Source organism: Nycticebus coucang, chromosome 1 (genome assembly GCF_027406575.1).
Source record: "Nycticebus coucang isolate mNycCou1 chromosome 1, mNycCou1.pri, whole genome shotgun sequence".
In the NCBI taxonomy this organism is placed as follows: Eukaryota; Metazoa; Chordata; class Mammalia; order Primates; family Lorisidae; genus Nycticebus; species Nycticebus coucang.
The window spans coordinates 160,977,414-160,989,361 of record NC_069780.1 but is presented as its reverse complement, the minus strand read 5'-3'; the positions used below and the strand labels follow the sequence as shown (position 1 = coordinate 160,989,361).

The 11,948-nt window shown below is 38.1% G+C and overlaps 1 protein-coding gene across 1 annotated transcript; it reads right to left on the bottom strand.

Moving 5' to 3' along the window:
* Positions 1 to 2,105: 2,105 nt before the first annotated feature.
* Positions 2,106 to 3,617, bottom strand: LOC128589648 (dnaJ homolog subfamily B member 6). Its single transcript, XM_053596396.1, has one exon. The coding sequence runs from the start codon at positions 3,503 to 3,505 to the stop codon at positions 2,762 to 2,764; it is 744 nt and encodes a 247-aa protein (XP_053452371.1). The 5' UTR covers positions 3,506 to 3,617; the 3' UTR covers positions 2,106 to 2,761.
* Positions 3,618 to 11,948: the final 8,331 nt, after the last annotated feature.

Genomic DNA, 11,948 nt, shown 5'->3' with positions numbered 1-11,948 from the left:
GTTAGGAGTGTTTCCTGCAGACAGCAAATGGATGGCTTGTGTTTTTTAATTCAGTCAGCCAATCTATGCCTCTTCAGTGGGGAATTCAAGCCATTAACATTTATTGAGATAATTGATAAGTGTGGTAGTATTCTATTCATCATATTTTATGAGAGTCCATTACTTAGTTTTATCTTTTGCATCAGTGTGAAAGTTAGGATCTGTCCTTTAATTTCTGAGTTCTTACTTTGCTGTTGATCCATTGTGATGGTCAGTGTGTAGAATAGGTTGAAGTATTTCCTGTAGAGGTGGTCTTGTTGTGGTGAATTTCCTCAATGTTTGTATATCAGTAAATGATTTGATTTCTTTGTCAATTTTAAAGCTTAGCTTAGCAGGATATAGAATTCTGGGCTGGAAATTGTTATGTTTAAGTAGATTAAAGATAGATGACTATTGCCTTCTTGCTTGGAAAGTTTCATTAGAGATGTCTGAAGTGACCCTGATGGATTTGCCTCTGTAGGTCAACTGGCACTTACTCCTGGCAGCTTGAAGAATCTTTTCTTTTGTCTTGACTTTGAACAGGTTCATCACAATGTGTCCTGGAAAAGCTCAGTTAGAAGTTGAGGCCACCTTCGGTCTGCTATCCCTCTGAAAGGAGTGTGCCAGAATCTTTGGTGATACTTGGGAAATATTTATTTATAATATTCTCTAGTATGGCTTCCATTCCCCTGGGGCATTCTTCTTCTCCTTCTGGGATTCCTATAACTTGTATGTGTGGGATAAATTCCCACATGTGTGCCATTGAGGCAGGGAAAGGTGAGTTGAAATGATTTTGCTAACCCAGTAGCTCAAAGCCAGCTGCCTTGGTCAGAATATAGGGCCTGTGAAATAGGAAAATAAAATTCCATTCGCAGTGGCTTTATGATGCGGTTGTTAAGCCCACATGTTAAGAGCCTGCCTGCTGGAGATACAGTCCAGAGGTTGATGATATAAGATAAACATTGTCTTAACAGCTGTATAGCCTCAAGCTCTGTGTATAAACAAAAAGCTTGTCTGTTAAATCTCAGTGGGAACATGGAAATCCTGAGTATTATCCCAAGTTTTCTGATTTTCACAGATAGTTGAAGCATGTCTGTAAATAACATAAGAAGGCATGTTTTGAATAGATATTGTTGATTTTTAGAATTGATGTCCTCAAGCAACGTTAAAATTAGCTAAGAATTGTTTAGAAGGAAAATTCTCTGATTACAGATTAATGGAGTGTACATGACTGCTTGACTATATAAGGTGGTCCAAAATAAAACTCATTTGCTGCATGCCAATCAGAGATGTAGCCTGTTTCTTATTTTCAAAAACATTACAGGAGGAAGCTTGCATTCACGACAAAGCTGCTGTTCTCTCATGTTGTTCCTCACGGCAACAGTATGTTTGAACGCTTCATAAAGTCCCATAATTCTGTCAGTGAATGTTCTGCTTTCTCTCTTTTCTTTTCTGCCTCTTTAACTATCTGAGTTATCTCAATAACTTTGTCCTCTACCTCCAAAGTTCTTTCTTCTGCATGGTCTAATCTGTTGTTGATACTTTCTATTGCATCTTTAAGTTCCATAATTGACTGCTTCAGTTCCTTCAGCTCTGCTATATCATTTCTATATTCTTCATATCATTCATCTCTTATTTGTTTTTGGATTTCCTTTTGGTTATTTTCCACTTTATCAGCAGTTTCCTTCATTGTTTCCATCATTTCCTTCATTGTTTTTATCATGAATATTCTAAGTTCCCTTTGTTGTAATTATTTGCCACCTGAAAGAAAGACTCGGACCCCGCTTCAGGTATAAATCAGATGGTGATTTATTACACCTGTGCAGGCAGACCACCACCCAAAGGGCCAATGGCCCCGAGGTGAGGAGTAAGCTGATTTTTAAGCCAGTTTTGTGCTACATGGCAAGCCAAGCAAAAACAAGAAGAACGTGGCAGTTAGTTAGCCCGGGGGGGGGGGGTTACAGAATTGGCTCAGGGGGCTTAGCACCAGTTGCAGCAAGTTGTGGCAGCTGGCATGGGGACAACTTGGGGGATGCAGTACCTTGGGAACTTTGTGTAGGTAATTTCTTTTTTTTTTTTTACAGATCCCACTCAGGAAAGAATGCACCAAAGACATTCGCATTTATTTTTTTTTTTTAAAGCAAATGACAAAGACCCAGTATACCAGCTTTACTTTTTAAACCTAAGCTTAACATTACATATTTAAACAACTGTCAAAACTTACTAAGATGCCAGCATTCATGCACAGCTAGAAAACATCCTTATAGTAAACCAGAAATGTTTTACCATTAATGTGTTAATATCTTTCACTACTAAATACTGAAAAAAACCAAAATTATTTCTGTAGAAGGTTCATCCTGCGGTGCTAACTTCACAGCAGGCTGACGCTACGTGGCTCACGTTTCAGACACAATGGAAAAGCAGGTCCATGCTGGTGTTAGTGCACACTCTGTTCTACCACTACTGAGGAGTGGGCTCACCTGGAGTACATTTAATAAAAAAGCAAAGTGCATACAGAAATTTACAACAATTTTAAAGACAAATAAATGGTCCTATTATGTGGTCCCAACAATAAACTCAAAAGTCTACGACAAATATGGCTCCGATGAGCTGTTTATAAACACTCAGATTAGGTACAGTGATACTGAAAGTCGAGTTCGTTTGAAATCTTCAAAAAAAGTTCCTGTTAATCCTCAAATGGTGCTTGTTACAGTTAACATTTCTGTTAAACGCGTGCGTTGAGTCACTTGTTATCCAAGCGCAGCTGCTCCTTACCATTTATTGTCAGGGACTTGAGCTGCCCGTCTTCCTCAACTTCCACTCTTTCTTGACCATTCTCCACGATTCTCTTTGTAGTGATCTTTCTGCCATTAACTATTTTTGTAGAAGTCGATACAGACTTGAAGTTGCCCATCCCACTACCACCAAATGATGTGGAAGAGAATGAAGTCAGACCTCCGTGATCTAGCGACCCAAATGAAGAAAATCCTGCAGGAAATCCCACAGAAAATCCTGTATTAAAAGAAGAAAATCCACTTCCAAAAGGTGGAAATCCACTAAAGCCAGAGAAAAACGACCCTGTTCCTCGGTTTCTGCTTCCTCGGAGACCCCTCTGATTCCCAATAAAGTCCTCAAATGGGTCTTCAAAGAAGTCAAATCTAAAGGGGTCTCTTCCACCAAAAAATTCCCTGAAGACATCCTCGGGCTTACGGAATGTGAAGCTATAATCAAATGGATTGTCAAAATGACTTCCACCTCCTCCACCATTTAATCCTTCTTTGCCATATTTGTCATAGATGTCCCGCTTTTTAGGATCTGACAACACCTCATACGCCTCAGCTACTTGTTTGAATTTTCTCTCTGCTTCTTCTTTATTCTCAGGGTTTTTATCTGGGTGCCACTTTAGTGCCAGTTTTCGGTACGCCTTTTTAATATCCTCGGCTGAAGCATGTCTCTGCACGCCTAAAACATCATAGTAATCCACCATGTTTTAAATAATTGTTGGAACAGGTCCGAGGACGCGGACGACCGACGGCGGGAAGGAGGGAGGGGGCGGCGGCCCAGGGCTCCTCGCGGCTCCGGCACGGCTGCGCTGGTGGTGGCGGATGTAGGTAATTTCTTTTCACCATTGTTTCACCATAGCTAGGGGGTTGGGGGAACTGGGAGAACTTCCCTGTTCTATAGGGGTAAGCTTTCTCATTGTTTTACCTGTTGCTAGGAGTTCTTGGGAACTCAGGGAACTTCCTTGTTCTATTCTGAAACCTGTTTGAGGAATTAACCCAAGGTTGGGTGTTGAGATGTGTGGGGACTCATGCTGAAACAGTTAGGGGCCTTTAGGGGTCTTTTTGCTGGGTTGGTTATTACACCTTTCTGTCATTTCTAACATTTCTTTATAGGTGGTAGCTATCTCACAGTCCCTTGTGTGGGGGGGGTTGCTCTGGATTGGTTTTTCTTTTTTCTTTTCTTTTTTTGTAGAGACTGAGTCTCATTGTACCACCCTCAGGTAGAGTGCCATGGCATCACACGGCTCACAGCAACCTCTAACTCTTGGGCTTACGCGATTCTCTTGCCTCAGCCTCCGGAGCAGCTGGGACTACAGGCGCATGCCACAATGCCCAGCTATTTTTCTGTTGCAGTTTGGCCAGGGCTGCATCTGAACCTGCCACCCTCAGAATATGGGGCTGGCGCCCTACTCACTGAGCCACAGGGCGCCGCCCTCTGGATTGGTTTTTCATGTTGCCAGGAGTTTTCTGCTGATTCTTCCTCATGAGTGATTTCTTTTATCAGTTTCCTTGCTCTAATTTTCCTTTCACTTCCTCTTGCTCTTTAAGTTGCTGTGCCTCTGGACTAGGGTTTCGATGAGTCCTTTTGGTACAGGACCAGAAGGATGAGAAGGTTGAAGAGCAAAAAGGGAAAAAAGAAAGAAAGAAAAGAAAAAAGAGAAAGGAGAGGGGGTTGGTAAAAGGGAATATTGACAAAAAGAAGAGAGGCACAGAAAGAGGGAGACAGAGCAATATACAGTACAGTAGGGTACTTTGACCCAACCTTAAAACCCCCCAGCTTCAGGGGGTTCTGGGTTGGGTGGTTCCCTTGAGGTCAGCAGTTATTTGCTAGCTTATTCAGACACAGTACTCCATCTTCACCAAGTAGAGAAGAAAGACAAAAATGCTATACGTCAACCCAAAACAATCAAACAGTGCACTTTATGGGATAAAATTGGGAGAGAAACCAAATAATAGGGATAGAAACACTAGCAAAAATGAAGTTCTAATTGTTGAAAAAGGCAACAATGGGAAACTATATTTAAACTAGAAAAATGAAGAAAGAAAAGAAAGAAAAAATGAAAAGAAAAATCTATAGGAAAAATGTTAAAATTAAAAAGCAAAACAATAGCCACAAAAAAAAAAGAACAAAAACAAAGCAGTATATATATATCTTGCTGAATATTGTCTGGGCAATAGGTGATCTTCTGGGGTATGAGATGTTAATCACAGTGCTGGTACAACTGTATGAGATGGAGACTGGAGGCCTCTGCTGATTTCTCAAATCCTGCAGGGTGGACATCCTAAATCTCTCCTCAGCCCACTTAAAAGGCACTTTAAATTTCTAAACTTGGCTAAGCAGAAACTTTCCCAGGAAAGTGCTTGTCGCTGGGATCACTGCTGAAGTGGCTGTCCACTTACCTAGTGTGCCAAAACCGGTCTCACTTTGCCCCTGAGGGTTAAGGCTATAAGGCAGCTCAGTCCCCACCTTTAGGCTGCTCAGTCACTAGGTTACTAGCTTCCACCTGATCCTTGCTCTGAGACCCTGTGGGCGGAGCTTGCCAGAACAGTTCTTTCACTATGGCTCCATGGGGCCCTCAGCAGAACACTATTAGCTCCGCCCAGCTCAGCGGCTCAGTCTGGGGTCCTAGACAATATCTAAAGTCCTCTGCACTCCTGCCCAAGCTCTTCCAAGGCAGTTCAACTGAGGGCCAAGTCCAAAAACCAAAACAGCTCACAAGTAAGGCCTTTCTAGTTTGCAATCTCACTGCTGCTGTACACAGCTACTGGCAGGATTCGAGTGAATGAAAACACACAACCACTTGCCAGTTCTCCACTGCTTTTGTCCTCCTTTTGGGGTCCAGAAGTCTCTTGCTTGCTCCCTGTGTCCTCAAAGGGATGTTTATGGGCAGATCCCACCAGCCAGAGATGCCTGAAGTCTTATCTCCCTAGAATCACCGTGCCCAGTTTCAAGGAAGCTGTTACTTGGCTGCCATCTTCAAAAGTTTCCATTTTTCCTACTTTTAAAGCAGTAATCAAATTTGTGAGACTTTTAGAAAAAGCAAGACTCTGGTGACAGATATTACCCAACTAGTACCTCAGACTCACACACTACCTCCCTCTGGAAATATTCACAGACATGTCCAAAATAATGTTTTCCCAGATTTCTAGATATTCCTTAGCCAGTCAAGTTGACAGCTGAAATTAAGTCCACAAATTCACCACTTGTCAGCTTGGCAACCATTACTTAGCACCTCCTTAAACCATACATAATTTCTAAATAAAGATTATAACAAAGTAAGAGTTCTGCCTAATATGATGCAACTATCTCTCATGCAACCAGACAGACATTAATCCCTTCGGCTTTTGGGAATTCAACATTAGATATTTGAATCTCTCAGAACTATGATTTTTGGGATTTTAGACATTAGAGATTTTGAACTTTTAGGATTTCAACAAAAGGATGATGGTGTTTGAGACTTCAAGATTATGAAAGCACCAAACTCTAGTACCTTATTTTTCCCAAGTTTTTCCTCTGGGAGGAAAAAAAGCATTTGTCACGTGAGGAATGTGCTGGATTAACTAGATGTGAAAGCTCACACTATTTTTATGCCTAATAAAAATATTCACATAAAATTAGTAGTAACTTGATTACATCTGTTGGTAACAATTGGTCAATAATTTGTAGAAATATAAGTTTTTTATATTCTTGGGTTTTTTTTATTTTTTTTTGAGACAAAGTCTCAAGCTATCGCCCTGGGTAGGGTGCTGTGGCATCACAGCTCACAGCAACCTCCAACTCTTGAGCTTATGCGATTCTTTTGTCTCAGCCTCCCAAGTAGCTGGGACTACAGGAGCCTGCCACAACGCCCGGCTTTAGTTGTTTGGCAGGCCCAGGCTGGATTAGAACCTTCCAACTCTGGTGTGTGTGGCTGGCACCTTACCCGCTTGAGCTACAGGCGCCGAGCCGGCCAATAATTGTAAATACATGTACTTTAAGTGGAAAAGGCCGAGGTAAGTATAAAGGCAAATCTAGTCATTTTATTGTACTGAATATCAAAAGTTTAGATTAATTACAGATAGAAGCATTCAGCTAACTACTAACAAGAGCTATTTCACATAATTAGCATAAACTAGAAAATGGAAATTACCTTGATTTGCCATTATGCAAAAGAAAATTATCTCAATTTTCTTGATTTATTTGTTCAATTTTTTTAGGAGTCCACAGATTACTTCAATTAAACAGCTTATATGGTTATAAAACAAAAGAGAGAGAAATTTCTATATATATTTTTAGAAATTTACAGCAAATATCTCAAAGTATTGCAAGCCTATCCTTTGACTCCAGTCAATTAGTTCAAATAAACATCTATTCTTTCTGTGAAGCAACTCATGACCTAATATTCCCAGCTGGTTGTGTATAAATTGGGAGAAAGCTTAACATAAATCAGAAAAGCTGACTTCATTAGACAGGTAATATGTTTTGAGAAATTTAACTTAGCTTTAATGGTTATTGTATGTATAAATGTTGCAGGAACTTATAGGACTATTTCTAATAAGCAATATGCAGAGGAGAATTTATAATGAACTATACAAAGGTGTTCTTAATTTCATTGGTTTTAGAATTAGAAACATATTTTACCTAGGCAAACAGTCACAAATGAGTAAAGAGTTGCTGAGAGATTCCCAGCGACTCCCAGCGAATGATATGGCTGACTTGGATGGTTCTTCATATTTATTAATATTCGAAAAGCTAATATTCACAGCTGAAGCACTGGGAATTTTTTTTTTTTTTTTTTTTTTGAGACAGAGTCTCACTTTGTCAACCGTGGTGGAGTGTCATGGCATCCGAGCTCACAGCAACCTCAAACTCTAGGGCTCAAGCAATTCTCTTGTCTCAGCCTCCCAAGTAGCTGGAATTATAGGTGTCCACCACAAAGCCTGGCTAGTTTTTCTATTTTTTAGTAGAGATGGAGTCTTGCTCTTGCTCAGGCTGGTCTCAAACCCGTGAGCTCAAGCAATCAACCTGCCTCGGCCTCCCAGAGTGTTAGGATTGTAGGCATGAACCTCTGCACCTGGCCTGGGAATTTTTTTTCATGGTGTTGGTTCATACTGTAGATGCCTTTGCATAAGATGCTACTTCCCTTGATATTTGTCACAATATAAAGATAATCATTTCATGGACAATTGTCCTATATTTGTGTTGTATGTTTCTATGTTCCATAGCTTTAATGTATTTACTTGCTCTGAGTTAATTTTTATTTAGACTTTTAGTGCTAAATAAAATTTGAAAAATAAAATAAGAAAAATGAGGGATGGTTTTAATTTTAGACCTTGACTAAACCAGTTTAAGGACAAACAGTAATGCTTTATTTTTATTTATACATAGGAAAAAAGTCGGGAGGAAGAAGGGATAAGATATTTGCTCAGATAATGAAAGATTTTTTGTGGTGTTTGAACATTATCCTTAAGATAAGGTTGTTAACTAGGATATCACAGAGAAGTAATGTAAGTCTTTCTTTTAGAACTGTTCTTTCCCCCAAACCTCGTAAGTGAATGGAAAGGTGTGGCAGCAGTAACATACTAAGAATGTAATGTCAATGGATTTCTAGATTGGCACCAGATTGAAGGAGCCACCAAAGATACATAAACTTTCTAAGAAGGTAGTGAGGTGTCACAGCCTTTATAGGAAATGAGGATGTCCTGGCCTACCTCTTGAATACCTCCTCGTTTGGAGGGGTTCAATTAGTGGCAAAGATGAGCATGGATAAGATCAGGACCATTTCTCTTAGAGCTCCTAACAATAAACATTATTTGAATGTTTAATTGAACGAGAGGTACATCAAAATAAAAACTTACAATTTGTGTCATGATAGGAAAGTGCTAATATTGAATGGTGAAACCATTCAAATGAACAAGTATAAAAAACTGTTGTACATTTACGAAATGAAGCAAGCATAATTTCTGAAAGTGATGGTATACTTAAAATAATCCCATATTATAATAAAAAAATTCCGTATTATTACCAAAAAAGCAAAACACTACCAAAGAGAGGATATGGTTGTTCAGGAAGATACAAATATGTTAATTATCTTATCACTGAAACATCAAATACTTGTTATTTTATTCTTGATATTGATAAGCAGAGGCTAATAGCTTGATTTTAAGATTTGCAAGTAAAACAGTATATGTACATTCCAGATTTCCAGAGCTGAAAGATATTAATGAATATATTGACCATATAGCAAAAGACTGAAAACAAAGAAATGGCAGAAAAAAAGCTTATGAAATTGATGAGTTATGGTGTTAAAGATTCTTTTGTTTCAGGAAATGAGTTATTACTAAGTAATAACTTGAAAGTAATTCATTATATTTGATTTGATAATTTGTTTTTTCTTTTCAAAGTGTGTATATTAATGATTGTGACTTCATATTGGATATATATATAAAATACAGTTTAATTTAACTTTTTTTTAATTTTTTAATTTTTTTTTTTGCTTTAGATTTTTGTTCCTGATTTGTGTAAAGGAATTAAATATCAAGATTTCAAAGTGTTGTGCAAAGATCATGATATTCTAAAAAGAGTCTCATGATGTCTCTACCATCTGAAAAATTCTGAGAATCATTAAAATGGATCATTTTTTTGTAAACTGTTAGGCAATACGAAGAAACTAGGTAATTTTATTTAGGGTGTAAAAATGACTAAGCTTCTGTTCATATGCACAATACATTTATTTTCTAAAACAATACACATTTCTTTTTAAAATTATTGTGCAAGAAATGAAATTTCTCTATGAGGACTTAATCTCCAAACATGGTTCTCATTTGCTTAATTACAAAGACCACACAGAATGAAATGCTGGATTTTCAAGGATGTCATTAAATCATGTTGTTTGTAATAAAAATTCCATAGCAAAGAAGAATTATTGAAGATATTTTCCACTCATTAGTAAAAATGCAGAACTTTGTGTACCCCCATGTATGTCCCTTTTAGTCCTTCCTATGAATCAATAGTTTTCTTTAAAACTTCCTGTCTATTGACAGGGGTTCCTGACAAGCTGGCCTTTTCCATTAGCTTGTGCTGGGAAGCATCTCTTTTTTTACTACCTTAGAGTATTGTTAGAATTGACTAAATATATCAGCTGGATATAGCTTTATATTGAAGATGAGAATGATTTGAAATACTTGAGAAAAGCCTTGCTTTTCTTAAACTCCAATGGTCTCCACAGTAAGTCCAGAAATCCTCCTGCTCATCCAGAAGTGGACAGTGTGTGCACGTTTTACCATGTGATTGCTGAGGTCACAGTGCAGGGGAAGATGTCAGAGGGCAGAGTGCATAATGGAGCTGAAAATAATACACTGAAATAATACACTCCTACACATGCCTATTTTGTCTGAGTGCTAGCCCAACTCTACTTCTCCTCCCATCACTATTTCTCAAATATTTGCTAAATAGTAAAGAATAGATCCTATTCAAAAATAATTGCAGAACTTAAATAGGGTATATAAACAACATAAGGTAAAGGGCCAAGTATTTTCCTTCATGAGATTCTTTTTCTTTATTTGAGAAAAGAAACATTTTGCAGAACCTCATGTTAGAACCTCATGTTTTCCTCTTACTGGCCAGAGAAGGATCACGTATCTACCTTCACATGTAAGGACAACAGAGAAAACAGATATTTTACTTCAAAGCTCTAGTCTAATGTAAAGGAAAAGGGGGTTAGAACAAGTGTATGTCTGCTATACAAATCCAAACAAGACTTATCTGGGGTCAAATCCAGCTTTGATATTTACTAATTTTGTGACCTTGGGCAAGTTAATTAAACTTTCTGTGTCTCAGTTTTTCCATCTTTAAAAGAGCTTGATGATATTAATATTACTTCATTCAGAAGACTGTGTATAGAATTCAAAGAGTTCTTGCCTAGAAAGCACTTAAAGTGATACCTGGCACATACAATTACATGCTGGTTACTGTTATCTGTGCTCTAAGGAAATTTTCAGTGCAAAATATTTTGCAATTCCACAAATAATGTGTGATTATAAAAAATAGAATTTATAAGAATCACAAAATAATTTAGGTTTGCAGTTAGATCATCTGCTTAAAAGTATCAAAATGGTCACTTCTTATGGAGACACACCAATGTCAGTAAATACTAAAAGTATTTTTATTAGGAAAGAAATATGACTTGTGTAGTTGGATGAACTCTTGAGCAGGGAGACTGGTGAACATTGAGTGATTATAAGGATTTAACTTTACTTTTGAAACATCTGGAAAGAATCTCTTCAGGGAGTTGTTCTACCTTATTTTCCTTCACATTTATAAACTCTATTTAAGTTTTCCTAAGCAAGCAGTGATGTATCCTTAAAGGAACTGTCACAGTTTTCTTCTCCATCAGCCAAAGTTAACTCACCATGAAGTGCAAATTTATGAAAACTCTCTTTGTACCATGACCTGAAACTAAGGTTTATCCTAAAGAAAGATGTCAGCTAGTAAATAGAAAGTCAAGTTCATGCTGGATGGGAACTTACTGATGAATGAAATGAAGGTTCACAGTAGACGAACTAATACATACCCATGTAAGAGGAAAACTCATCTAATCCAAGTTGGGTGGGGGGGTGGAGAGGGAAGGATGGGAGAGAGAAAGAGAAAGGGGCAACTGGTGTGCTCTCACCTAATGGGCACAATGTAATGGTATATGGCACACCTCTGGGGTGAGGGGCACAACTACAACAAGGACCTTACTTAACAAATGCAAACATTATAACCTAATTGTATGTACCCTCATATTAACTGGAAATAAAAATAATAATAATAAAGAAGTAAATGAAGGCTCATATATGGGTGAAAAATTAACCTCTCAAAGTGCTTACAGTTCACTGAGAGGAGGAAGTAATTTACAAATAACAAAAATACACCAGTTAAAGTCTTAAGAGCAGTAGAGGAATATTGGTAACCATGCTCTGAGAAGGAGAGATTGCATGCTATAGGATGATTGAAATGGTCCTGCAGCAGATGGAATTTGAGTTTGTTCTTAATGGAAAAGCTGGCATTGGACAGGTAGCATTGAGAAGGAGGGTGTTTATGACAGAGGAAAAAGAGGAGCAGGCACAGGAAAAGGAAATTTTAGGATAGATATTGCGCTGGATGTTGAGAAACAGAGTCATGAG

Excerpts from the sequence above, each read along its gene's own strand:
- LOC128589648 (XM_053596396.1), bottom strand. The coding sequence starts at position 3,505 with ATGGTGGATTACTATGATGTTTTAGGCGTGCAGAGACATGCTTCAGCC.